At 53.6% G+C, this 27,523-nt stretch overlaps 2 protein-coding genes across 11 annotated transcripts in view; one reads left to right on the top strand and one right to left on the bottom strand.

Moving 5' to 3' along the window:
- Nucleotides 1-21: 21 nt before the first annotated feature.
- RUVBL2 (RuvB like AAA ATPase 2) lies at nt 22-13,414 on the bottom strand. Its single transcript, XM_033084070.1, has 15 exons — nt 13,097-13,414; nt 12,607-12,655; nt 12,093-12,148; nt 11,873-12,014; nt 10,156-10,285; nt 8,839-8,905; nt 8,654-8,760; nt 7,508-7,601; nt 7,307-7,430; nt 5,883-5,977; nt 4,667-4,785; nt 4,458-4,577; nt 3,087-3,216; nt 1,505-1,619; nt 22-101 (listed from the first exon to the last, which is right to left on the bottom strand). Exons 1-15 carry the CDS (start codon nt 13,397-13,399, stop codon nt 76-78), a joined length of 1,677 nt encoding a protein of 558 aa, XP_032939961.1. The 5' UTR covers nt 13,400-13,414; the 3' UTR covers nt 22-75.
- A 423-nt stretch (nt 13,415-13,837) lies between these two features.
- GYS1 (glycogen synthase 1) overlaps nt 13,838-27,523 on the top strand; it is a 58,777-nt gene continuing 45,091 nt past the window's right edge. For 3 of the 10 annotated variants that reach the window (XM_033084078.1, XM_033084079.1, XM_033084080.1), the window contains exons 1-4: nt 13,838-13,874; nt 14,745-14,862; nt 17,715-17,896; nt 26,837-27,028. In XM_033084078.1, the coding sequence (XP_032939969.1) occupies nt 14,745-14,862; nt 17,715-17,896; nt 26,837-27,028 (492 nt within the window). In that variant the 5' untranslated portion in view covers nt 13,838-13,874. Of the gene's footprint in view, nt 13,875-14,744; nt 14,863-17,714; nt 17,897-18,016; nt 18,065-18,156; nt 18,207-18,286; nt 18,345-18,479; nt 18,539-18,618; nt 18,677-18,980; nt 19,040-19,089; nt 19,148-26,836; nt 27,029-27,523 lie in introns of those variants that run through there. The other 7 variants (XM_033084083.1, XM_033084084.1, XM_033084085.1 and 4 more) reach the window with 7 other exon arrangements.

Here is a 27,523-nt window from a genome sequence, read left to right as displayed (position 1 = left end):
CCCCTCACCCCAAATTTTGGGGAATTTTTGGGTTCCAAATCAGATTTATTGTACAAAGGGGGGGTGGGGGAGGGGTCACGGCGTCTCCATGGATTCGCCCTCTGTGGAGAGAAGGGGGAGGGGCTGCTCAGGGACCCCCCCAGTGTCCCCAATGTCCCCTCAGTGTCCCCAGGTGCCCCCCAGGTGTCCCCCCAATGTCTCACAATGTCCCCAGTGTCCCCCCAGTGTCTCCCAATGTCCATTCAGTGTCCCCCAGGCTCCCTCCAGTGTCCCCAATGTCCCCTCAGTGTCCCCAGGTATCCCCAGTGTCCCCTCAGGTGTCCCCAATTCCCCCCCATTGTCCCCAGGTGTCCCCCCAGTGTCCATCCAGTGTCCCCAGTGTCCCCTCAGGTGTCCCCAATGTCCCCTCAGGTGTTCCCAATGTCCCCAGTGTCCTCCCAATGTCCTCCCAGTGTCCCCAAGTGTCCCCCAATGCCCCCCCAATGTCCCCCAGGTGTCCCTCCAGGTGTTGTCAGGATCCCCCCAGTGTCCATCCAGTGTCCCCAATGTCCCTCCAGTGTCCCCAATGTCCCCCCATTGTCCCCAGGTGTTCCCCAGGTGTCCCCAATGTCCCCCTGGTGTTCCCCCAGATGTCCCCAGTGTCCTCCCAGTGTCCTCCAGGTGTCCCCCAGGTGTCCTCAGGATCCCCCCAGTGTCCATCCAGTGGTCCCCATTGTCCCCACAATGTCCTCCCAGTGTCCCCAATGTCCCCTCAGTGTCCCCAGGTATCCCCAGTGTCCCCACAGGTGTCCCCAGGTGCCTTCAAATGCCCCTCCAATGTCCCCCAGGTGTCCCTCCAGGTGTCCTCAGGATCTCCCCAGAGTCCCCAGAGTGTCCCAAATGTCGCCCCAGTGTCCATCCACTGTCCCCCAATGTCCCTCAAGGTGTCCCCATGTCCCCAGTGTCCCCAGGTGTCCCCCAATGTCCTTGCAGTGTCCTCAGGTGCTCCTCAGGTGTGTCCCCAATGTCCCCTCAGTGTCCCCAGGTGCCCCCCAGGTGTCCCCCCAATGTCTCACAATGTCCCAGCAGTGTCCTCAGGTGCCCCCAGTGTCCATCCAGTGTTCCCCAATGTCCTCCCAGTGTCCCCAGGTGCCCTTAAATGCCCCTCCAATGTCCCCCAGGTTCCCCCCAGGTGTCCATCCAGTGTCCCCAGGTGCCCCTCAGGTGTCCCCCCAGTGTCCCCAGGTTCCCCCCAGTGTCTCCAGGTTCCCCTCAGGTTCCCCTCAGGTGTCCCCAATGTCCCCCAGTGTCCATCCAGTGTCCCCAGGTGCCCTCAAATGACCCCCCAATGTCCCCAGGTTCCCCCCAATGTTCCCCCAGTGTCCCCCTGTTCCCCCAGTGTCCATCCAGTGTCCCCCCAATATCCCCAGGTTCCCCCCAGGTGCCTCCCCACTGTCCTCCCAGTGTCCCCCCAGGTGTCCCCAGCTGCCCCCCCAGATGTCCCCAGATGTCCCCAGGTGCTCACGGAGCTCGTTGAACAGGAAGGCCTCCTGGTACTCCCTCATGTACTGCGTGGAGCGCGACTCGTCCAGGAACAGCGAGTACACGCGCTTGATGTCCTCCACGCCCACCTCCGCGCCCTGCGGGGACCCAAACATCTCATTTCCCACTCTTGTTCCTCTTTCTTAATCTTTTTTTCCCCTCACATTTCCACCATTTGCTCCCCTAATGTTTCCCGCTCTTTTCTCCCCTCACGTTTCCTGCCATTTTCCCCTCACATTTCCAACATTTTCCCCCCTCACATTTCTGCCCTTTTTCTCCTCAGGTTTCTACCATTTTTCCCCTCACGTTTCTGCCATTTTCTCCCTTCACGCTTCCCGCTCTTTTCTCCCCTCACAATTCCCATAATTTTCCCCTCATGTTTTCTGCCATTTTCTCCCCTCACGTTTCCCTCCCTTTTCCCCTCACATTTCCACCATTTTCCCCCTCACGTTTCCGCCATTTTCCCCTCACGTTTCCGCCATTTTCCCCTCACGTTTCCCTCCATTTTCCCCTCACATTTCTGCCATTTTTGCCCTCATGTTTCCACCCTTTTCCCCTCACGTTTCCACCATTTTCTCCCCTCACATTTCCCATTTTCTCCCTTCACGTTTCCACCCTTTTCCCCCTTACATTTCTGCCATTTTCTCCCTCACATTTCTGCCATTTCCCCCTCACGTTTCCCTCCATTTCCCCCTCTTGTTTCCCTCCTTTTTCCCCCCCTCGTTTCCGCCATTTTCCTCTCACATTCCCCTCCATTTACCCCTCACGTTTCCCTCCATTTTCCCCTCATGTTTCTCTCCATTTTCCCCCCACGTTTCCCACCTTTTCCCCCCACGTTTCCCACCCTTTTCCCCCTCACGTTTCCCTCCGTTTTCCCCTCATGTTTCTGCCATTTCCCCCTCACGTTTTCCACCATTTTCTCCCCTCACGTTTCCGCCATTTCCCCCTCACATTTCCGTCCTTTTTCCCCTCATGGTTCCACCATTTTCCCCTCACGTTTCCTGCCTTTTTCCCCCTCACATTTCCTGCTCTTTTTTCTCCCCTCACATTTTCCACCCATTTTCCTCCCCTCACGTTTCCCGCCCCTTTCCCTCTCATATTCCCCTCCATTTTCCCCTCACATTTCCGCCCTTTTCCCCTCACATTTCTCACCCTTTCCCCCCTCACGTTTCCCGCTCTTTTCTCCCCTCACATTTCCGCCATTTCCCCCCCTCACATTTCTGCCCTTTTTCCCCTCACATTTCTGCCCTTTTCCCCTCACGTTTCCCTCCATTTTCCTCTCACGTTTCCCGCCCTTTTCCCCTCACATTTCCCTCCATTTTCCCCTCACATTTCTGCCATTTTTGCTCTGTTTCCTCCCTTTTCCCCCCACATTCCCTCCATTTTCCCCCTCACATTTCCCACCCTTTTCCCAAAATCCACACAAGACCCCAAAACCCCAGGAGCACCCCAAACCCCACAGCATCACCCGCCATATTGGCCTCCCACCCCACCTCCTTCCCGCCGTTTTGGGATCCCCCTCCCCAAATTTTGGGGTGTCCTGTGAGGATTTTGGGGGCTCCCACCTTGCGTTTCCTGGCCACCAGGCTGGCGGCGGTGATGAGCTGCATGGCGTAGCGCAGCGACGTCTCCAGCCCGATGCGCGTCAGCACCGCGTACGCGTCCTCCGTCATCTCCACGTCCTCCTCCTCGCACCTGCGCCCCGAAACCGGGCGGGGGGGACCCCAAAATGCCCCTAAAAAATGGGCAGGGGGGTCCCCAAAACCCACCCCAATGTTGTGGAGGAGCCAGGTGGGCAAGTGGGGTGGCCCAGAGGGGTTTTGGTGTGTCTGAGGGCACCCCAGGTGTGATCAGGGCACCTGAAAAAAGTTATGGGGTACCCCAAGAGGTTTTTAGGGTGTCAAAGGTTTTGGGGGCACCCTGAAAGGAGTTAAGGGGCACCCCAGGTGTGTTGAGGGAGAACCAGCCACGTTTAATGTTTTATTTGGGGTGTCCAGGTGGGTTTTGGGAGGTGCCCAGGTGTGTTTGGGGGTGTCCCAGATGGTTTTTGGGGTGTCCCACCCTATTTTGAGGATCTGCTGGGTCTCCTTCTCCCTGTAAAGAGCCATGGTGACGTTTTTGGGGTGCCCAGGTGTCGTTTGGGCTGTGCCAAGGAGGATTTTGGGGTGCTCAGGTGTGGTTTGGGCTGTGCCAAGCAGGATTCAGGGGTGCCCAGGTGTGGTTTGGGCTGTGCCAAGGAGGATTTTGGGGTGCCCAGGTGTGGTTTGGGCTGTGCCAAGCAGGATTTTGGGGTGCCCAGGTGCGGTTTGGGCTGTGCCAAGGAGGATTTTGGGGTGCCCAGGTGTGTCAGGGTGTGAATTGGGCTGTCCCAAGCAGGATTTTGGGGTGCCCAGGTACGTCAGGGTGTGGATTGGGCTGTCCCAAGGAGGATTTTGGGCTGCCCAGGTGTGTCAGGGTGTGATTTGGGCTGTCCCAAGGAGGATTTTGGGGTGCCCAGGTGTGTCAGGGTGTGGTTTGGGCTGTGTCAGGGAGGATTTTGGGGTGCCCAGGTGTGATTTGGGCTGGGCCAAGGAGGATTCAGGGGTGCCCAGGTGTGGTTTGGGGTGTGTCAAGGAGGAATTTGGGGTGCCCAGGTGTGTCAGGGTGTGGTTTGCGCTGTCCCAAGCAGGATTCAGGGTTGCCCAGGTGTGGATTGGGCTGTCCCAAGGAACATTTAGGGTTCCCCAGGTACATTTTTGGTGTGCCCCACCGGATTTTGAGGATCTGCCGCGTCTCCCTTCACCCCATACAGGGATGTGGTGACACTTTTGGGGTGCCCAGGTGTGTCAGGGTGTGGTTTGGCCTGTGCCAAGCAGGATTTTGGGGTGCCCAGGTGTGGATTGGGCTGTCCCAAGCAGGATTCAAGGTTCCCCAGGTACATTTTCGGGGTGCCCCACCGGATTTTGAGGATCTGCCGCGTCTCCTTGTCGCCGTACGGCGCCGTGGCGATGATCAGCAGCCGGTCCAGCAGATCCAAGGGCAGCCCGTGGGGGCTGCGGTGCGCGGTTCCCCGGATCCTGAGGGCACAGGGGAGGGTCAGGGGGGGCTCAGGTGAGCTCTGGGGGTGCCCAGGTGTGCCCAGGTGTGCCCAGGTGTGCCCAGGTACCTGGTGATGCCGCGGTTGGTGGCCATGATCAGCACCGGCGCCATGTCGCTCTCCAGGGCGCGGTTGAGGAACGAGAAGCTCTCGATGTCCAACATGTGAACCTCGTCAATGAACAACACCTGGGGGGGTTTGGGGGGAGCTCTTGGTGACCCCAAAAGGATTTTGGGGGGGATCTTGGTGACCCCAAAGGGAGTTTTGGGGGTCCCCATGGGGTTTTGGGGGTTCTGGTGCAGCTCATTTGTCGCCTCCTTCCTCCAACAGGTGAATTTTGGGGGGTTCCTGAGGGGATTTTTGTGGGTCTGGGGGCTCTGGGAGAATTTGGGGGTTCCACAAAGGGGTTTGAGGAATCTCTGAGGAGTTTTTCGGGGGGGCCCTGCTGCACCTGATTCGGGTTTTTTGTCACCTGGTTCCTCAGACAGGTGGGGTGTGGGGGTCTCCAGGGGGTTTTGGGTTGGTCTGGGGGGGATTTTGGGGTTCCAGGGGAGGTTTGAGGGCCTTGTGGGGGTCCCAGGAAGGATTTTGAGGGTCCCAGGAAGGATTTGGGGGTCCCCAGGAGAATTTTGGGGGTCCCAGGAAGGATTTTGGGGGTCCCAGGAAGGATTTGTGGTCCCCAGGAAGGATTTGGGGGTCCCAGGAAGGATTTGAGGATCCCAGGAAGGATTTGAGGATCCCAGGAAGGATTTGAGGGTCCCCAGAAGGATTTTGGAGGCCCCAAGAAGGATTTGAGGATCCCAGGAAAGATTTGAGGGTCCCCAGAAGGATTTGGGGGTCCCCAGGAAGGATTTGAGGGCCCCCAGGAGGATTTTGGGGTCCCAGGAAGGATTTTGAGGGTCCCAGGAAGGATTTGAGGTCCCAAGAAGGATTTTGAGGGTCCCCAGGAAGGATTTGGGGATCCCAGGAAGGATTTTGGGGTTCCAGGGAGGATTTTGAGGATCCCAGGAAGGATTTTGGGGTTCCCAGGAAGGATTTGGGGGTGCCCAGGAAGGATTTTGGAGGTCCCAGGAAGGATTTTGGAGGTCCCCAGGAAGGATTTTGAGGGTCCCAGGAAGGATTTTGGGGTTCCCAGGAAGGATTTGAGGGTCCCAGGAAGGATTTTGGGGTTCCCCAGGAAGGATTTGGGGATCCCAGGAAGGATTTTGGGGTCCCCAAGAAGGATTTGGGGGGGTCCCAGGAAGGATTTGAGGATCCCCAGGAGGATTTTGGGGTCAGGGCTCACCCCAGGGATGACCTCAGCCTTGCCCTCCTCGCGCCACTCGGCCACCTTGGCGTTGATCTGCTCCCTCACCTCCGGCTTGATCTCACCTGTGTCACCTGCATTTGGGGTTTGGGGGCGTCAGGAGAGGAATTTTGGGGGTTTAGGGGGGCCAGGGGTATTTTTGGGGGGTTATGGGGGGGTCAGCAGAGGGATTTTGGGGGGGTTATGAGGTGTTGAGGCCATTTTGGGGTGGTTTGCTGGGATTAGGAGCAATTTTTGGGGTCTCAGGGATGGTTTTGGGGATCTGATGGTAGCCCAGGAAAGGGAAATGAAGCCCTGGGTGGGTAAGGGACAGTTTGGGGTTTTGGGGTCAGTTTTGGGGTCTGGGCATACCTGAGAACAGGGACTGGGTGGGTGAGGGACAGTTTTGGGGTCAGTTTTGAGGTCAGTTTTGGGGTCTGAGGTACCTGAGAACAGGGCCAGGAACCCCTGGGCTGGGTGAGGGACAATTTGGGAATTTTGGGGTCAGTCTGGGGTCAGTTTTTGGGGTCAGTTTTGGGGTCTGGGGGTACCTGAGAACAAGGTGAGGAAGCCCCAGGTGTGTGAGGGACAGTTTGGGGTCAGTTTTGGGGTTTTAGGGTCAGCTTAGGGTCAGTTTTGGGGTCAGTTTTGGGGTTTTGGGGTACCTGAGAACAGGGCCAGGAAGCCCTGCGTGGGTGAGGGACAGTTTGGGGTCAGTTTTGGGGTCAGTTTGGGGTCAGTTTTAGGGTTTTGGGATCAGTTTTGGGGTCAGTTTTGGGGTCTGGAGGTACCTGAGAACAGGACCAGGAACCCCTGGGTGGGTGAGGGACAGTTTGGGGTCAGTTTTGGTGGTTTTGGGGTCAGTTTTTGAGGTCTGAGGTACCTGAGAACAGGGCCAGGAATCCCTGGGCTGAGTGAGGGACAATTTAGGAATTTTGGGGTCAGTTTTGGGGTCTGAGGTACCTGAGAACAGGGCCAGGAATCCCTGGGCTGGGTGAGGGACACTTCAGGAATTTTGGGGTCAGTTTTGGGGTCTGGAAGTACCTGAGAACAAGGCCAGGAATCCCTGGGTGGGTGAGGGAGAGTCTGGGGTCAGTTTTGGGGGTTTTGGGGTCAGTTTTGGGGTCTGGGGGTACCTGAGAACAAGGCCAGGAACCCCTGGGTGGGTGAGGGACAGTCTGGGGTCAACTTTGAGGGTTTTGGGGTCAGTTTTGGGATCAATTTTGGGATTCTGAGGTACCTGAGAACAGAGCCAGAAACCCCTAGGTGGGTGAGGGACAATTTTGGGGTTTTAGGGTCAGTTTTGGGATCAGTTTTGGGGTTTGGGGCTACCTGAGAACAGGGCCAGGAAGCCCTGGCTGGGTGAGGGTCAGTTTTGGGGTTTTGGGGTCAGTTTTGGGATCAGTTTTGGGGTTTTGGGGTACCTGAGAACAAGGCCAGGAAGCCCTGGGTGCGGGAGTTGATGACGTCGATCTCGTGCAGCGACACCGTGTGCACGACCTCGCGCCGCTTCTGCAGCTCCCCGTCGGGGCACTGCACGAATTTCGTCTGGGGAGGAAAACCCAGGGGGGTCAGAGCAACCCCAAAACCCCCCTGTACCCCCCAGAGACCCCCCAAAACCTCACCTGTGCCCCCATGGCGTCGTAGTCCCGCGCCCGGGTGAAGGAGCGGCCCAGCTTGGAAATCTTCCCCGTGGCTTTGTCAATGGTGATGACGTCCCTGGGGACAGAAAATTGAGATTTTGGTTTTTTTTTTTTCTCCCCTCACGTTTCCCACCATTTTTATTCCCCTCGTGTCTCCTGCCATTTTTTCCCCTTCACGTTTCCCACCCCTTTTCCCCTCATGTTTCTGCCATTTTCCCCTCAGGTTTCCCTCCATTTTCCCCTCACATTTCTCTCCCTTTTCCCCTCACATTTCTCTCCATTTTTCCCTCATGTTTCTGCCATTTTCCCCTCAGGTTTCCCTCCATTTTCCCCTCACATTTTCCCTCCCTTTTCCCCTCACGTTTCTCTCCCTTTTCCCCTCACATTCCCCTCCATTTTCCTCTCATGTTTCTCTCCATTTTCCCCTCATGTTTCCCTCCATTTTCCCCTCACGTTCCCCTCCATTTTTCCCTCACATTTCTCTTTTTTCCCCCTCACTTTTCTCTCCATTTTCCCCTCACGTTTCCCTCCATTTTCTCCCCTCACATTTCCCTCCATTCTCCCCTCACTTTTCTCTCCATTTTCCCCTCACTTTTCTCTCCATTTTTCCCTCACGTTTCCCTCCACTTTCCCCTCACATTCCCCTCTTTTCCCCTCACGTTCCCCTCCATTTTCCCCTCACATTCCCCTCTTTTCCCTTCACATTCCCCTCCATTTTCCCCTCAAATTTCTCTCCTTTTTCCCCTCACTTCTCCCTCCATTTTCTCCCTCACATTTTCTCTCCATTTTCCCTTCACATTTCCCTTTTCTCCCCTCACGTTTCCCTCCATTTTCCCCTCATGCTTCCCTCCATTTTCCCCTCATGCTTCCCTCCATTTTCCCCTCATATTTCCCTCCCTTTTCCCCTTACATTCCTCTCCATTTTCCCCTCACGTTTCCCGCCTTTTTCTCCCCTCACATTCCCCTCCATTTTCCCCTCATACTTTCCTCCATTTTCCCCCCTCACATTTCCTTTTTTCTCCCCTCAATTCCAACCCTCACCCCCCAACCTCCACCTCCTCCTCCCCAACTCTGGGGTTCCCCTCTCAATTTTGGCATCTCCCCAATTTTTGGGATCTCCCCACTCACCCGGCCTGCACCTTCTCTTTGCTCAGGGCCTCGATCATCTTGGCCCCCAGGTCGTAAATCGTCTCCATTTCCGTGGTTTTCAGCGTCAGCTTCCCCACTTTGGTCCCCTGTGAGGAAGAGGAAGGTTTGAGAGGGATTTTGGGGAGATTTTGGGGCACAAAAAGGGTTTTGGGGTCCCCCCTCACCGTGCCGGTGGCCGGGCGGTCGATCTGGATTTCCACCACTTCCCCTTCAATGATCTCGGTCTCCTCTCTGTGAGGTAAAAAAATTTAAAAAAAACCCAAAAATTAAGGGGGGAACCCCAAAATTTGCATGTTGGGATGTTTAAACGTGGTGGGGGAGAACCCCAAAAATGAAACTTGGGGAATAGAGACTCTACAAGAGTAGTAGAACAGGACATGGGAACCCCAAAATGGAGTGAGAGCCCCCGAAATGAGGTGAGACCCCCCCCAAAATGTGGTGTGGGACCCCCGAAATGAGATGAGATCCCCCCCAAAATGTGGTGTGGGACCCCCAAAATGTGGTGTGGGACCCTGAAAATGGAGCAAGACCCCCTCAAAATGGGATGAGACCCCCCAAAATGGGGTGTGGGACCCCCGAAATTAGGTGAGACCCCCCCAAAACGGGCTGAGATCCCCCAATAGGTGGTGTGGGACCCCCAAAATGTGGTGTGGGACCCCCAAAATGGGGCGAGACCCCCCCAGAAGAGGCCGAGATCCCCCAAAAGGTGGTGTGGGACCCCCAAAATGGGGTGAGATCCCCCAAAATGGAGTGTGGGACCCCCAAAATAGGGCAAGACCCCCCCAAAATGTGGTGTGGGACCCCTAAAATGGGGTCTGGGACCCCCAAAATGAGGTGAGACCCCCCCAAATCGGGCTGAGATCCCCCTAAAAGCGGTGTGGGACCCCTGAAATGGGGCAAGACCCCCAAAATGAGGTGAGACCTGCCAAAAAGGGGCGAGATCCCCCTCAAACGTGCTGTGGGACCCCCAAAATGGGACGAGACCCCCCCGAAATGGGGTGAGACCCCCCAAAAATGGGACAAGAACCCCCAAAATGTAGTGTGGGACCCCTGAAATGTGGTGTGGGACCCTCAAAATGGGGCAAGACCCCCAAAATGGGGTGAGACCCCCCCAAAACAGACTGATATCCCCCAATAGGTGGTGTAGGACCCCCCAAACGTGGTGTGAGACCCCCTCGAAATGGGGTGAGACCCCAAAATTGGCCGAGATCCCCCCAGATGTGGTGTGGGACCCCCAAAATGGGGCGAGACCCCCCCAAAATGAGGTGAGACCCCCCCCAAAATGGGCTGAGACCGTGTGGGGCCCCCAAAATGGGGTGTGGGACCCCTCAAAATGGGACAAGATCCCCCCAAATGTGGTGTGGGACCCCCGAAATGGGGCAGGACCCCCTCAAATGAGGTGTGTGACCCCCAAAATAGGGCAAGACCCCCCCAAAATGGGACAAGACCCCCCCAAATGTGGTGTGGGACCCCCCCCGTACTTGATGCGGACGCCGATGGAGCGGCGGAAGGCCTGGGTCAGCGCCTCGGTGCGCGACATCTCCAGGGAGAAAATCTCGCTGCCCGCGATGGCCGTGAAGGGCGTGTCGGGGCCCAGCGCCTGCGCCATCCCTGCGGGAGAAACGGGACGGGGAGGGGGTTAGGAGGGGTTTGGGGGGGATTTAGGGGGGTCAGGAGGGGATTGGGGGGCATTAGGAGAGGTCTGGGGTGAGTTTGAGGGGGGTTTAGGAGGGGTCAGGGGTGAGTTTGAGGGGGGTTTGAGGGGGTTAGGAGGGATTTTGGGAGGACTGGAGGGGTCTGGGGTGAGTTTAAATGGGATTTGGGGGTGTTTAGGATGGGGTTTGGGGGGCTGGAGGGGTCTGGGGTGAGTTTGGAGGGGCTGGAGAGGTCTGGGGAGAGTTCAGGGGGATTTAGGAGGGGTCTGGGGTGAGTTTGAGGGGGATTTGGGAATATTTTAGGTGGGGTTTGGAAGTTCTGAGGATATTTTGGGTGGGATTTTGGGATATTTTGGGGTCTCACACCCATAGCAATGGCCGTTTTCCCCGTCCCCGGCTGCCCAGCGATCAGCACAGGGATTTGAGGATATTTTGAGGATATTTTGGGATATTTTTTGGGATATTTTAGGGTCTCACACCCATAGCAATGGCCGTTTTCCCCGTCCCTGGCTGCCCAGCGATCAGCACAGGGATTTGAGGATACTTTAAGGATACTTTTGGGACATTTTTTGGGATATTTTGGGGTCTCACACCCATAGCAATGGCCGTTTTCCCTGTCCCTGGCTGCCCAGCGATCAGCACAGGGATTTGAGGATATTTTAAGGACATTTTAAGGATATTTTGGGACATTTTTTGGGATATTTTGGGGTCTCACACCCACAGCAATGGCCGTTTTCCCCGTCCCTGGCTGTCCAGCGATCAGCACTGGGATTTAAGCATATTTTGAGGATATTTTAAGGGTATTTTTTGGGATATTTTGGGGTCTCACACCCATAGCAATGGCCGTTTTCCCCGTCCCTGGCTGCCCAGCGATCAGCACAGGGATTTGAGGACATTTTAAGGATATTTTAAGGATATTTTAGGTGGGATTTTGGGATATTTTGGGGTCTCACACCCATAGCAATGGCCGTTTTCCCCGTCCCTGCCTGCCCAGTGGGATTTGAGGATATTTTGAGGATATTTTCAGGATATTTTTGGGATGTTTTATGGATATTTTGGGGTCTCACACCCATAGCAATGGCCGTTTTCCCCGTCCCCGGCTGCCCAGCGATCAGCACAGGGATTTGAGGATATTTTAAGGACATTTTAAGGATATTCTGGGATATTTTTTGGGATATTTTAGGGTCTCACACCCATAGCAATGGCCGTTTTCCCCGTCCCTGGCTGCCCAGCGATCAGCACTGGGATTTGAGGATATTTTGAGGATATTCTGGGATATTTTTTGGGATATTTTGGGGTCTCACACCCATAGCAATGGCCGTTTTCCCCGTCCCCGGCTGCCCAGCGATCAGCACTGGGATTTCAGGATATTTTAAGGATATTTTAAGGATATTTTAGGTGGGATTTTGGGATATTTTAGGGTCTCACACCCATAGCAATGGCCGTTTTCCCCGTCCCCGGCTGCCCAGCGATCAGCACAGGGATTTGAGGATATTTTAAGGATATTTTTGGGATGTTTTATGGATATTTTGGGGTCTCACACCCATAGCAATGGCCGTTTTCCCCGTCCCCGGCTGCCCAGCGATCAGCACGGCTCTCCCGGCGATTTTCCCCTCCTTGATCATCTCCAGGATGACGCCGGCGGCGCGGCGGGCCGAGAGCTGCCCCACCATCCCCTGGGACACCTGAGGGGGAGCACAGAGAGGGGTGAACCCCCCAAACCCCCCCAAAAAAAGCTTCAAACCCCTCCCCGACCCTCGTACCTGCCGCGGCTCCAGGGCGTCGTCCAGGCCCAGCCCGCGGATGTGGGAGTGGGCGCCTGGGGGAGGAATTTGGGGGGGTTATCAGGGGTCCCCTCAATTTTTTAGGGGGTCAAAAGGGGTCTTCTCCATTTGGGGGATCCCCTCAATCCCCTCTCAAAGTTGGGAGTGATCCCCCAAATTTCTGAGCTGCATGTTTTTCTGATTTAAGCAGTAAAAATGGAATTATCCAATTTCCAGTCCTGCACCACGAGGTGGAAATGGGGGGGGTTGAGAGGTTAAAAGGGTTCCCTCAATTTGGGGATGCCCCTAAAAATGGCGTGAGACCCCCCAAAAATCACCCAAAGCCAGCCCCACACTCAAATGTGGGAGTGGGTGTCTGGAAATGGAGATTTGGAACAATTAAAGGCATTTTCCTCCACGTTGGGATCACCTAAAGCCCCCCAAAAATGGGACAGAAATCACAAAATGGGGGTGGGGGTCCCCAAAAATGAAAAAGGAAGGGGATGTGCCTCACCGATGCGCTCGATCCGGGTGACATCCCGAACCTCGGGAACTTTGGGGGTCTGGGAGGGAATGAAAGGGTTTGGAATCACCCCGGGACCCCTTCAAAATCCCCTCAGGAACTTTTCCCGTGCCCTCAGGGATTCCTTCATGCCCTCAGGGATTCCTCCATCCCCTCAGGGACTCCTCCATGCCCTCAGGAATTCCCCCATCCCCTCAGGGACTCCTCCATCCCCTCACGGATTCCTCCATCCCCTCAGGGACTGCCCCGTGCCCTCAGGGATTCCTCCATCCCCTCATGGATTCCTCCATCCCCTCAGGGATTCCTCCATCCCCTCACGATATTCCCGCACCTCCTCACGACGTTCACCTTTCCCCTCACGGCACCCTCCCCAAACACCTCCAGGACCCCCCAAACACCCCCAGGACCCCCCCGGCACCTCCCCCATCCCCTCAGACCCCTCGCAAACCCCCTCAGAGCTCCCCCGTCCCCATCCCCCCACCGCGGTTGCCATGGCGGCGCCGCTTCGCTCCCGCGCTGCCCTCGCGCTCTCCCCGGCCGGAAGTGACGTCAGGGGAAACCGGAAGGGCGGGGCGAAGGCGGGAGCGGCCGCTCTGGCCGCGCCTCTCGATGGTTCGCGGTCCTCCAGCACCTCCGGGGGGCCCCTTGTAGGGGGGGGGCGGCTCCAAAACCCCAAAAGCGGCCCCAGAGCCACAAAAACGACCTCAGAACCTGCTCTTGACCTGCCCCATAGATATCCCGCCCCAGCTTCATACGTGCCCCCTATCCTGCCCCACGACCCCATAACCTACCCCATAACCAGCCACACAGTCACCTCAAAGCCGCACAAGCTGCCTTAGAGACACCCCAGGGCCCCACGACCTGCCCCACAACCTGCCCCACAACTCCACAACCAGCCCCACAGACACCCCATAACCTGCCCCATAACCCCCAACCGCCCCACGGGGCGCCACACGACCCCATAACCCCACGAGCAGCCCCACCCCACACCCAACCCCCCCACAGCCCCTCCATCCCCTCCCCCCCTCCAGCACACACACCCTCAATGTCCTCCCCGTTGCCCTTTTAAGGCGTCGTTGCCCCTTTAAGCCGCCCCCCCCTCGCCCCCCGCGCGCCGCCCCTCCCGCCCGTCCCCCCTCTCACCCCCGCCTCGACCAATCAGCGCCGGGGGGCGTGGCCGCGGCGGGGGGAGGGGGCGTGGCCTGGGGGACGGGGGGCGGGAGGGGTCATTCCGCGATCAGCTGCGGGAGCGCGGGGAGGTGAGGGGGGGGCGGCCCAAAGGACCCCCCCGGAGACCCCCCCCGCATTCAGGGACCCCCCCCACAGGGAGGGTCCCCCCCTCGGGGGGGTCCCATGGGGGTGGGGGAGTCCCCGGGGTGAGGGGGGGGCTCCTCGTGGTGCTGGAGAAGTTTGTAACGGTGGGGGGGGGCTCCCTTGGGGGGGGTCCCGTGAGTTGGGGAGGGGTCTCAGAGGGCTGGGGGGGGTCCTGGGTGGGTTGGGGGGGTTGGGGGGGACAGGACGGGGGGGGGCGGTGAGGACAAGGGGTCACCCATGGGTGGGGGGGTCCCCAAGGGGGGTTTTGGGGGGGGGGCTGAGATGGGAAGGGAACTGGGAGGGGCTGGGGGGGGGATTTTGGGGAGGGGGTCCCGTGAAATTGGGGGGGGGGTCCTGGTGGTGCTTGGGAGGGGTCATGGGGTCATGGGGGGGTCCCATGGGTGGGGGCATTATGGGATCATGAGGGGGGGTCCTCATGGTGGGGAGGGGGCGAATTTTGGGGTCGTGGGGGGGTCTGAGGGGGGGCTCCACACTGGAGACCCCCACCCTCCGTTCCTTTTCAACCCCATTTTGGGGTTCTGGGGACCCCTCCCCAATATAAACCCCCCTAATTTTGGGGTCCTTTCCCCCTCCCCAACCCATTTTTGGGGTCTCCCCATCACCGGCGCCCCCTCCCCAATTTTTGGGACTCCTCCCACAGCCCCCCACCCAATTTTAGCATCGCACTTTCTCATTAATTATTTTATTTTGGGGAGGGGTTTTTTTGGGTGGGGGGGTTTTCCCCATTCCTCACCCCTTCCCCAATTCGGGGGGGCTCTCCCTGAGCCCCCTCCCCACAATTTGGGGGTCCCCAGATGCCGCTGGCCCGCAGTGTGTCCGTGAGCTCCCTGCCGGGGCTGGAGGACTGGGGGGGTCCCGGCGCCCCCGACAACGTCGTGCTCTTCGAGGTGGCCTGGGAGGTGGCCAACAAAGGTGAGACCCCCGAAAAAATCCCCAAAATAATGTTGGGACCCTCCAAAATTCCCTTGGATTGCTGAGACCCCCCCCCCAAAATCCTGTTAGGACTCCCAGAATTCACTGAGACCCCCCAAAAAATCCACCAAAATCCTGTTGGGGACTCCCAGAATTCCCTTGGATTGCTGAGACCCCCCCCCAAAATCTGTTGGGACTCCCAGAATTCCCTTGGATTGCTGAGACCCCCCCCAAAATCCCTCCTGAGCCCCCCCAGACCCCTGGGACCCCCCAGATTTCCCCCCAAATCCCCCCTGGATCCCCCCAGGACCCCCCAAATCCCCCCAGGACCCCCCAAACCTCTCCAGGACCCCCCAAATTTCCCCCCAAAATCCCTCCTGGACCCCCCCAGGACCCCCCAAATCCCTCCTGGACCCCCAAAATTCCCCCAGGACCCCCCAAATCCCCCTCTGGACCCCCCCTAGGATCCCCCAAATCCCCCCAGGACTCCCCAATTTCCCCCTGGACCCCCCCAGGACCCCCCAAAATCCCCCCCAGGACCCCCCAAACCCCTTCTGGACCCCCCAAATTTCCCCCCAAAATCCCTCCTGGACCCCCCCAGGACCCCCCAAATTCCCCCAGGACCCCCCAAATTCCCCCTGGACCCCCCCAGGACCCCCCAAATCCCTCCAGGACCCCCCAGGACCCCCCAAAATCCCCCCAGGACCCCCCAAATTCCCCCAGAACCCCCCAAATCCCTCTTGGACCCCCCCAGGACCCCCCAAAACCCCTCCTGGATCCCCCCAGGACCCCCCAATTTCCCCCTGGACCCCCCCAGGACCCCCCAAATTCCCCCAGGACCCCCCAAACCCCTCCTGGACCCCCCCAGGACCCCCCAAATCCCCCCAGGACCCCCCAAAATCCCCCTGGACCCCCCCAGGACCCCCCAACCCCCCCCAAATCGGTTCCCGTTGGGATTTCGGGAGGGTCGCGGTCCTTTAAGGGTTAACGGGAGCCGCGGTGCATCCTGGGATACTCCAGCAGCGCTCCCCCGCGGGGCATTGTGGGAAACTCCGGCGCCGCGGGGCGTCATGGGATGGCAGGGCATCAGCGTGTCCCACAATGCACCGCGGCAACCCCCAAAGGGGGGATTTTGGGGGGTCCTGGAGGGGATTTTGGGGTTCCCAGGTGTCCTGGATTTTGGGATTTGGGGTTCTGAGCTGTCCTGGATTTTGGGATTTGGGGTTCCCTGGATTGGGATTTTGGAATTTGGGATTCCCAGGTGTCCTGGATTTTGGGATTTGGGGTCCTGGGATTTTGGGATTTGGGGTTCCCAGATGTCCTGGGTTTTAGGATTTGGGGTTCCAGGTGTCCTGGAATTTGGGATTTGGGGTTCCCAGATGTCCTGAATTTTGGGATTTCGGGGTCCCTGCATTTTGGGATTTGGGGTCCCAAGTGTCCTGGATTTTGGGATTTGGGGTTGCCTGGATTGGGATTTTGGGGGTCCCTGGATTTTGGGATTTGGGGTTCCCAGATGTCCTGGATTTTGGGATTTGGGGTTCCCAGGTGTCCTGGATTTTGGGGTTCCCAGGTGTCCTGGATTTTTGGGATTTGGGGTTCCCAGCTGTCCCGAATTTTGGGATTTTGAGATTCCCACATATTTGTGGCCCCCCTAAGACCCCTTTTTCCCCCCAAACGCAGTGGGGGGGATCTACACAGTGCTGCCCTATGGTCTGTGGGGTCCCAGGTGTCCTGGATTTTGGGATTTGAGGTTCCCAGATGTCCTGGGATGGGATTTGGGGGTTCTTTGGATTTTGGGATTTTGGGGTTCCCAGATGTCCTGGATTTTGAGACTTGGGGTTCCCTGGATTGGGATTTGGGAATTTGGGATTCCCAGGTGTCCTGGATTTTGGGATTTGGGGGTTCCAGGTGTCCTGGATTTTGGGATTTGGGGGTTCCCTGGATTGGGATTTGGGAATTTGGGATTCCCAGCTGTCCTGGATTGGGATTTTGGGGGTCCCTAGATTTTGGGATTTGGGAGTTCCAGGTGTCCTGGGTTGGGATTTTGGGGTCCCAGGTGTCCTGGATTTTGGGATTTTGGGATTTGGGGTTTCCCTGGATTGGGATTTTTTGATTTGAGGTTCCCAGGTGTCCTGGATTTTGGGATTTGGGGTTGCCTGGATTGGGATTTTGGGGGTCCATGGATTTTGGGATTTGGGGTTCCCAGGTGTCCTGGATTTTGGGATTTGGGGTTTCCAGGTGTCCTGGATTTTGGGATTTGGGGTTCCCAGGTGTCCTGGATTTGGGATTTGGGGGTCCCTGGATTTTGGGATTTGGGGTTCCAGGTGTCCTGGATTTTGGGATTTGGGGTTCCCTGGATTGAAATTTTGGGATTTTGAGATTCCCAGGTGTCCTGGATTGGGATTTGGGGTTCCCTGCATTTTGGGATTTGGGGTTCCCAGGTGTCCTGAATTTTGGGATTTAGGGGTCCCTGGATTGGGATTTGGGGTTCCAGGTGTCCTGAGTTGGGATTTTGGGGTCCCAGGTGTCCTGGATTTTGGGATTTTGAGGTTCCCAGGTGTCCTGGATTTTGGGATTTTGGGGGTCCCTGGATTTTGGGATTTGGGGGTCCCTGGATTGGGATTTTGGGATTTTGAGGTTCCCAGGTGTCCTGGATTTTGGAATTTGGGGTTTCCTGGTGTCCTGGATTTGGGGATTTGGGGTTCCCAAGTGTCTTGAATTTTGGGATTTTGAGGTTCCCAGCTGTCCTGGATTTTGGGATTTGGGGTTCCCAGCTGTCCAGAATTTTGGGATTTGGGGGTTCCCATGTATTTAGGGTCCCCCTTAACCCCTTTTTTCCCCCCCAACCGCAGTGGGGGGGATCTACACGGTGCTGCAGACCAAGGCGCGGGTCACGGCCGACGAGTGGGGCGAGAGCTACGTGCTGGTGGGGCCCTACGTGGAGAGCAGCGTGCGCACCCAGGTGGAGCTGCTGGAGCCGCCCCAGCCGGCCCTGAGACGGACCCTGGCGGCCATGAACGCCCAGGGGTGCAAGGTGGGAGTTATGGGGTCGGTTATGGGGTCAGGGGATGGGTTATGGGGTGAGAAATGGGGTTATGGGGTCAGGGAATGGGTTATGGGGTCAGTTATGGGGTCAGGGCTGGAGCCGCCCCAGCCGGCGCTGAGACGGACCCTGGCGGCCATGAACGCACAGGGGTGCAAGGTGGGGTCGGTTATAGGGTCAGGGGTCAGTTATGGGGTCAGTTATGGGGTCAGTTATGGGGTCAGTTATGGGGTCAGGGCTGGAGCCGCCCCAGCCCGCGCTGAGACGGACCCTGGCGGCCATGAACGCACAGGGGTGCAAGGTGGGGTCGGTTATGGGGTCAGGGGTCAGTTATGGGGTCAGGGAATGGGTTATGGGGTCAGTTATGGGGTCAGGGCTGGAGCCGCCCCAGCCGGCCCTGCGACGGACCCTGGCGGCCATGAACGCACAGGGGTGCAAGGTGGGGTCGGTTATAGGGTCAGGGGTCAGTTATGGGGTCAGGGGTCAGTTATGGGGTCAGGGAATGGAGTTATGAGGTCAGTTATGGGGTCAGTTATGGGGTCAGTTATGGGGTCAGTTATGGGGTCAGGGCTGGAGCCGCCCCAGCCCGCCCTGAGACGGACCCTGGCGGCCATGAACGCCCAGGGGTGCAAGGTGGGGTCGGTTATAGGGTCAGGGGTCAGTTATGGGGTCAGGGGATGGGTTATGGGGTCAGTTATGGGGTCAGGGCTGGAGCCGCCCCAGCCGGCCCTGCGCCGGACCCTGGCGGCCATGAACGCTCAGGGGTGTAAGGTGGGGTCAGTTATAGGGTTAGGGATCAGTTATGGGGTCAGGGGATGGGTTATGGGGTCAGTTATGGGGTCAGTTATGGGGTCAGTTATGGGGTCAGCGCTGGAGCCGCCCCAGCCGGCCCTGAGACGGACCCTGGTGGCCATGAACGCCCAGGGGTGTAAGGTGGGGTCAGTTATAGGGTCAGGGGTCAGTTATGGGGTCAGGGAATGGGTTATGGGGTCAGTTATAAGGTCAGGGGTCGGTTATGGCGTCAGGGAATGGGTTATGGGGTCAGTTATGGGGTCAGTTATGGGGTCAGGGCTGGAGCCGCCCCAGCCCGCGCTGAGACGGACCCTGGCAGCCATGAACGCACAGGGGTGCAAGGTGGGGATTGTGGGGTCAGTTATGGGGTCAGTTATGGGGTCAGGGCTGGAGCCGCCCCAGCCTGCGCTGCGCCAGACCCTGGCGGCCATGAACGCACAGGGGTGCAAGGTGGGGATTGTGGGGTCAGTTATGGGGTCAGGGAATGGGTTATGGGGTCAGGGAATGGGTTATGGGGTCAGGGAATGGGGTTATGGGGTCAGGGAATGGGGTTATGGGGTCAGTTATGAGATCAGGGAATGGGTTACGGGGTGATAGATGGAGTTACAGGGTCAGTTATGGGGTTGATTATGGGGTCAGGGAATGGGTTATGGGGTCAGTTATGGGGTCAGGGAATGGGTTATGGGATCATTTATGGCGTAAGAAATGGAGTTATGGGGTCAGGGATCGTTATGGGGTCAGTTATGGGGTTATGGGGTCAGTTATGGGGTCAGGGATGATTTTATGGGGTCAGGAATGGATTTATGGAGTCAGTTATGGGGTCTGGGATGGATTTGTGGGGTGAGGGATCAGTTATGGGGTCAGGAATGATTTTTGGGGTCAGGGATCAGTTATGGGGTCAGGGAATGGGTTATGGGGTGAGAAATGGAGTTATGGGGTCGGTTATGGGGTCAGGGATGATTTTATGGGGTCAAGGATGATTTTTGGGGTCAGGGATCAGTTATGGGGTCGGTTATGGGGTCAGGAATGGATTTGTGGAGTCAGGGATGAGTTATGGGGTCAGGGAAGATTTTATGGGGTCGGGGATCAGTTAAGGGGTCAGTTATAGGGTTAGTTATGGGGTTATGGGGTCAGGGATCAGTTATGGGGTGAGAAATGGATTTATGGGCTTAGGGATGGATTTTATGGGGTCAGGGATGATTTTATGGGGTCAGTTATGGGATCAGAACTGATTTTTTGGGGTCAGAGATGATTTTTGGGGTCAGGAATGATTTTATGGGGTCAGAGATCAATTATGGGGTCAGTTATGGGGTCAGGAATGGATTTGTGGGGTCAGGAATTATTTTATGGGGTCAGGGATCAGTTATGGAGTCAGTTATGGGGTCAGGAATGGATTTATGGGGTCAGGAATGATTTTTTGGGGTCAGTTATGATTTTTTGGGGTCAGGGCTGATTTTTGGGGTCGGGGGTCAGTTATGGGGTCAGAGATGATTTTATGGGGTTGGTTATGATTTTATAGGGTCAGTTATGACTTTTTGGGGTCAGGAATGGATTTTTGGGATCAGGGCTGATTTTTGGGGTCGGGGCTCCCCAGCGTTTTTGGGGCCCTCCCCCGGATTTTGGGGGTTGGGATTTTTGGGTGTCCTGGGGGGGTTTGAGGTGTCCCCAGATGTCCCCAGATGTCCCCAAATGTCCCCGGGGGGGGTTGGGCACACCCAGACCCGCCCCTCCCCCCCCCTCAGTCACGTGGTTTCTATTTTTAGCCCCCTCCCCCCAGCAAAGGTCAGCGCGGCCCCTCCCCCACCCCAAAAACGGGGGAGGGGCCCCCAAGGGGGGTCCCGAGGGGGTTTGGGACAAAAATTAAATTATAGAGTCATTAATTAAATATTTAGGGTCATTAATTAAATTTTAGAGTCATTAATTTAAATTTTTAGGGTCATTAATTAAATTTTTAGGGGCATTAATTTCATTTTTAGGGTCATTAATTTCATTTCTGGGGTAATTAATTAAATTTTTAGGGTCATTAGTTATATTTTTGGGGTCATTAATTTCATTTTTGGGGTCATTAAGTAAATTTTTGGGATCCTTATTCCATTTTTTAGGGTCATTAATTAAATTTTTAGGGTCATTAATTAAATTTTTAGGGTCATTAATTTCATTTTTTGGGTCAATAATTTCATTTCTGGGGTAATTAATTAAATTTTTAGGGTCATTAGTTAAATTTTGGGGTAATTAATTAAATTTTTGGGGTCATTAATTAAATTTTTCGGGTAATTAATTTTAATTTTTGGGGTCATGAATTTCATTTTTGGGGCCCTTACTCCATTTTTTAGGCTCATTAATTAAATTTTTAGGGTCATTAATTTTGATTTTAGGGTAATTAATTTCATTTTTAGGGTCATTAATTTAAATTTTTGGGTCAATAATTTCATTTTTAGGGTCATTAATTTTACTTCTGGGGTAATTAATTAAATTTTTAGGGTCTTTAATTAAATTTTTAGGGTAATTAATTAAATTTTTAGGGTCATTAATTAAATTTTGGGGGTCACTAATTAAATTTTTAGGGGCATTAATTTCATTTCTGGGGTCATTAATTAAATTTTTGATGTCAATTAAATTTTTGGGGTGTTAATTCAATTTTTGGGGGCATTAATTAAATTTTTAGGATCATTAATTAAATTTTAGAGGTGATTAATTAAATTTTTGGGGTCATTATCACAGATTTTGGGACATTAATTAAAATTTTTGGGTAATTTTTCCAGTTTTGGGGTCATTTATTCAATTTTTAGATTTATTATTTCATTTTTAGGGTCATTTATTCAATTTTTAGAGTCATTAATTTGACTTTTGGGATAATTTATTCAATTTTTAGGTTTATTATTTCATTTTTAGAGTAACTTATTCCATTTTTAGGATAATTTTTCCTATTTTAAGGTTTATTATTCAATTTTTAGGGTAATTTATTCCATTTTTAGGATAATTTTTCCTATTTTAAGGTTTATTATTCAATTTTTAGGTTTATTATTCCATTTTTAGGGTCATTAATTTCAATTTTGGGGTTATTTATCCCATTTCAGAGTAATTTATTCCGTTTTTAGGGTTTTTATTCCACTTTTGGGGTTTTTAACTTTATTTTAGGGATCTCTCCCAGGACATTTTGGGGCTCTGAAAATTTGGGAACCCCCCAAATTTTGGGGTTCAGGTGAATTTAGGACATTTTATAATGGGAATAACCCCAAAAAATGGGATTTGGGGTCACTCTAGGATTTGGGATTTTCATATTTTGGGGGAATTTCCCCATTTTGGGCTCCTGGGACCTGCTCAGGACCCATTTTAGGGCTCTGACACTTTATGAACCCCCAAAATTTTGGGGTTCAGGTGCATTTTGAATATTCCCTGATAGGAATAACCCCAAAAAATGGGATTTGGGGTCACTCTGGGATTTGGGATTTTTAAATTTTGGGCTCCTGGGATCCCCTCAGAATCCATTTTGGGGCTCTGACACTTCATGAACCCCCCGAATTTCGGGGTTCAGGTGCATTTTGGGCATTTCTTTATGGGAATAACCCAAAAAATGAGCTTTGGGGTTACCCTGGGATTTGGGATTTCCCTTTTTTGGGAGGGATTTCCCCATTTTGGGCTCCTGGGACCCTCTCAGGACCCATTTTGAGTCTCTGACCCTTTGTGAACCCCCAAATTTTGGGGTTCAGGTGCATTTTGGGCATTTCTTAATAGGAATAACCCAAAAAATGGGATTTGGGGTCACTCTGGGATTTGGGATTTCCCATTTTTGGGAGGGATTTCCCCATTTTGGGCTCCTGGGACCCTCTCAGTTTCCATTTTGAATCTCTGACACTTTGGGAACCCCCAAAATTTTGGGGTTCAGGTGCATTTAGGGCTTTTTTTTAATAGGAATAACCCAAAAAAGGGGATTTGGGATGAATTTGGGATTTGGGATTTTCACATTTTGGGCTCCTGGGACCCTCTCAGTTTCCATTTTGGAGTTCTGACAATTTGTGAACCCCCAAAATTTTGAGGTTCAGGTGCATTTTGGGGCATTTTTGGAATTTTTTAATGGGAATAACTTCAAATAGGAGCTTTGGGGTCACTCTGGGATTTGGGATTTCCCCATTTTGGGCTCCTGGAATCATCTCAGGACCCATTTTGAGCCTCTGACACTTTGTGAACTCCCAAAAATTTTGGGGTTCAGGTGCATTCGGGGCATGTCTTTATAGGAATAACCCAAAAAATGAGCTTTGAATGAATCTGGGATTTGGGATTTTCACATTTTGGGCTCTTGGGACCCTCTCAGAATCCATTTTGGGGTTCTGACAATTTATGAACCCCCCGAATTTTGGGGTTCAGGTGCATTTTGGATATTCCCTGATAGGAATCACCCCAAAAAAGGAGATTTGGGGTCACTCCAGGACTTGGGATTTCCCCATTTTGGGCTCTTGGGATCCTCTCAGTTTCCATTTTGGGGTTCTGCCAATTTATGAACCCCCCAAATTTTGGGGTTCAGGTGCATTTTGGGCATTTTTTAATGGGAATAACCCAAAAAAGGGGATTTGGGGTCTGTCTGGGATTTGGGATTTCCCTGTTTTGGGGGAAATTTCCCCATTTTGGGCTCTTGGGATCCTCTCAGGACCCATTTTGGGGCTCTAACCCTTTGTGAACCCCCAAAATTTTGGGGTTCAGGTGCATTTTGGGCATTTCTCAATAGGAATAATAAAAAAATGAGTTTGGGGTCATTCTGGGATTTGGGATTTTTACATTTTGGGAGGGATTTCCCCATTTTGGGCACCTGGGATCCTCTCAGTTTGCATTTTGAGCCTCTAACCCTTTGGGGACCCCCAAAATTTTGGGGTTCAGCTGCATTTGAGGCATTTTTAAATGTGAATAACCCAAAAAAGGGGATTTGGGGTTACCCTGGGATTTGGGATTTCCCTTTTTTAGGAGGGATTTCCCCATTTTAGGCTCCTGGGACCCTCTCAGAATCCATTTTGGGGTTCTAACCCTTTGGTAACCCCCCAAATTTTGGGGTTCAGGTGCATTTTGGGCATTTCTTTATAGGAATAACCCAAAAAATGAGCTTTGAATGAATCTGGGATTTGGGATTTTCACATTTTGGGCTCCTGGGATCCCCTCAGTTTCCATTTTGAGCCTCTGACACTTTGTGAACCCCCCAAATTTTGGGGTACAGGTGCATTCTGGACATTCCCTGATAGGAATCACCCCAAAAAATGGGATTTGGGGTCACCCTGGGATTTGGGATTTTCACATTTTGGGCTCCTGGGACCCTCTCAGGCTCCATTTTGGGGCTCTCACACTTTGTGAACCCCTCAAATTTTGGGGTGCAGGTGCATTTTTGGAATTTTTTAATGGGAATAACTTCAAGTAGGGGATTTGGGGTCACTCTGGGATTTGGGATTTCCCTTTTTCAGGAGGGATTTCCCCATTTTGGGCTCCTGGAATCATCTCAGGTTCCATTTTGGGGTTCTGAACCCCCCAAATTTTGGGGTTCAGGTGCATTTTGGACATTTTATAATGGGAATAACCCAAAAAATGAGCTTTGGGGTCACTCTGGGATTTGGGATTTTCACATTTTGGGGTCCTGGGATCCCCTCAGGTTCCATTTTGGGGCTCTGACACTTCAGGAACCCCCAAAATTTTGGGGTCCAGGTGCATTTTGGATATTCCCTGATAGGAATCACCCCAAATAGGATCTTTGGGGTCACTCTGGGATTTGGGATTTCCCCATTTTAGGCTCTTGGGACCCTCTCAGGTTCCATTTTGGGGTTCTGACAATTTATGAACCCCCCAAATTTTGGGGTTCAGGTGCATTTTGGGACCTTCCTGATAGGAATAACCCAAAAAATGGGATTTAGGGTCACTCTGGGATTTGGGATTTTCGCATTTTGGGCTCCTGGAATCATCTCAGGTTCCATTTTGGGGCTCTGACCCTTTGGGGACCCCCAAAATTTTGGGGTTCAGGTGAATTTAGGACATTTTTTAATGGGAATAACCCAAAAAATGAGCTTTGGGGTCACTCTGGGATTTGGGATTTTCGCATTTTGGGCTCCTGGGATCCTCTCAGGTTCCATTTTGGGGCTCTGACACTTTGTGAACCCCCAAAATTATGGGGTTCAGGTGAATTTTGGACATTCCCTGATAGGAATAACCCCAAAAAATGGGATTTGAGGTCACCCTGGGATTTGGGATTTTCACATTTTGGGCTCCTGGGATCCTCTCAGGACCCATTCTGGGGCTCTGAAAATTTGGGGACCCCAAAATTTTGGGGTTCAGGTGAATTTTTGGAATTTTTTAATGGGAATAACTTCAAATAGGAGCTTTGGGGTCACTCTGGGATTTGGGATTTTCACATTTTGGGCTTCTGGGACCCTCTCAGGCTCCATTTTGGGGTTCTGACACTTTGTGAACCCCCAAAATTTTGGGGTTCAGGTGCATTTAGGACATTTTTTAATGGGAATAACTTCAAACAGGATCTTTGGGGTCACCATTGGATTTGGGATTTTTACATTTTGAGGGAAATTTCCCCATTTTGGGCTCCTGGGATTCTCTCAGTTTCAATTTTGAGCCTCTAACCCTTTGGGGACCCCCCAAATTTTGGGGTTCAGGTGAATTTTGGACATTCCCTGATAGGAATAACCCCAAAAAATGGGATTTGAGGTCACCCTGGGATTTGGGATTTTCACATTTTGGGCTCCTGTGATCATCTCAGGAGCCATTTTGGGGCTCTGACACTTCAGGAACCCCCAAAATTTTGGGGTTCAGGTGAATTTGGGGCATTTTTGGCATTTTTTGATGGGAATAATTTCAAATAGGATCTTTGAGATCGCTCTGGGATTTGGGATTTCCCTTTTTTAGGAGGGATTTCCCCATTTTAGCCTCTTGTGACCCTCTCAGAATCCATTTTGGGGTTCTAACCCTTTGGTAACCCCCCAAATTTTGGGGTTGAGGTGAATTTAGGACATTTTATAATGGGAATAACCCCAAATAGGGGATTTGGGGTCACTCTGGGATTTGGGATTTCCCCATTTTGGGCTCCTGGGATCCTCTCAGGACCCATTTTGAGGTTCTGACAATTTATGAACCCCCCAAATTTTGGGGTTCAGGTGCATTTAGGACATTTTATAATGGGAATAACCCAAAAAATGAGCTTTGAATGAATCTGGGATTTGGGATTTTCATATTTTGGGGAAGATTTCCCCATTTTGGCCTCCTGGAATCCTCCCAGGACACATTTTGAGCCTCTAACCCTTTATGAACCCCCCAAATTTTGGGGTTCAGGTGCATTTGGGGCATTTTTAAATGTGAATAACCCAAAAAAGGGGATTTGGGGTCACTCTGGGATTTGGGATTTCCCCATTTTGGGCTCTTGGGATCCCCTCAGAATCCATTTTGGGGTTCTGACCCTTTGGTAACCCCCCAAATTTTGGGGTTCAGGTGCATTTGGGGCATTTCTTTATAGGAATAACCCAAAAAATGAGCTTTGAATGAATCTGGGATTTGGGATTTTCACATTTTGGCCTCCTGGGATCCCCTCAGGTTCCATTTTGAGCCTCTGACACTTCAGGAACCCCCAAAATTTTGGGGTTCAGGTGAATTTTGGGCATTTCTTAATAGGAATAACCCAAAAAAGGATCTTTGGGGTCACTCTGGGATTTGGGATTTCCCTTTTTTAGGAGGGATTTCCCCATTTTAGGCTCTTGGGATCGTCTCAGGAGCCATTTTGAGGTTCTGACAATTTATGAACCCCCCAAATTTCGGGGTGCAGGTGCATTTTGGCTGCTGGCTGATCAAGGGCAGCCCTGAGAGGATCTTTGGGGTCACTCTGGGATTTGGGATTTCCCATTTTTGGGAGGGATTTCCCCATTTTGGGCTCCTGTGATCATCTCAGGAGCCATTTTGGGGTTCTAACCCATTTTGAACCCCCCAAATTTTGGGGTTCAGGTGAATTTGGTGCTTTTTAAAATGGGAATAACCAAAAAAAGGAGCTTTGGATGAATCTGGGATTTGGGATTTCCCCATTTTGGGGTCCTGGGATCGTTTGGAGACCTCTCAGTTTCCATTTTGGGGTTCTAACCCTTTGGTAACCCCCCAAATTTCGGGGTGCAGGTGCACTTTGGCCGCTGGCTGATCGAGGGCAGCCCGGCCGTGGTGCTGCTGGACGTTGGGGCCACGGCCTGGAGCCTGGAGCGCTGGAAGGGCGAGCTCTGGGAGAGCTGCGCCATCGGCGTGCCCTGGTACGACCGCGAGGCCAACGACGCCGTGCTCTTCGGGTTCCTGGTGGCCTGGTTCCTGGGAGAGGTGGGTCTGGGGTCTCTGAGGGGATTTGGGGTGGGATTTGGGGTCTCTGATGGGATTTGGTGATGGTTTTGGGGTTGGGTTTGGGGTTGGGTTTGGGGTGCCCTGGTACGACCGCGAGGCCAACGACGCCGTGCTCTTCGGGTTCCTCGTCGCCTGGTTCCTGGGAGAGGTGGGTCTGGGGTCCCCTTTATGGGATTTTGGGGTTCCTGATGGGATTTGGGGTGGGTTTGTGGTGAGATTTGGGGTCCCTGATGGGATTTGGGGTTGGGTTTTGGGGTGATTTTGGGGCGGTTTTTGGGTGGTTTTGGGGTGGTTTTGGGTCCAACGACGCCGTGCTCTTCGGCTTCCTGGTGGCCTGGTTCCTGGGAAAGGTGGGTCTGGGGTCTCCTTGATGGGATTTGGGGTCCCCCTGAAATTTTTGGGGTTCCTCTGAAATTTTTGGGGTTCCTGAGGAGGTTTGGGATGTCCCTGATGGGATTTGGGGTGAGTTTAAGG

Source organism: Catharus ustulatus, chromosome 35 (assembly GCF_009819885.2).
Source record: "Catharus ustulatus isolate bCatUst1 chromosome 35, bCatUst1.pri.v2, whole genome shotgun sequence".
Taxonomy (NCBI): domain Eukaryota; kingdom Metazoa; phylum Chordata; class Aves; order Passeriformes; family Turdidae; genus Catharus; species Catharus ustulatus.
The sequence above is the reverse complement of the archived record's forward strand: the minus strand, read 5'-3'. Positions and strand labels throughout refer to the sequence as shown.

Excerpts from the sequence above, each read along its gene's own strand:
- RUVBL2 (XM_033084070.1), bottom strand. The coding sequence starts at position 13,399 with ATGGGGTCGTGGGGCAGGATAGGGGGCACGTATGAAGCTGGGGCGGGA. Across the intron at positions 12,656-13,096 it reads GCGCCGCCATGGCAACCGCG|ACCCCCAAAGTTCCCGAGGT; the intron begins GTGGGGGGATGG and ends ATTCCCTCCCAG. Across the intron at positions 8,906-10,155 it reads TCCATCGGCGTCCGCATCAA|AGAGGAGACCGAGATCATTG; the intron begins GTACGGGGGGGG and ends TTTACCTCACAG.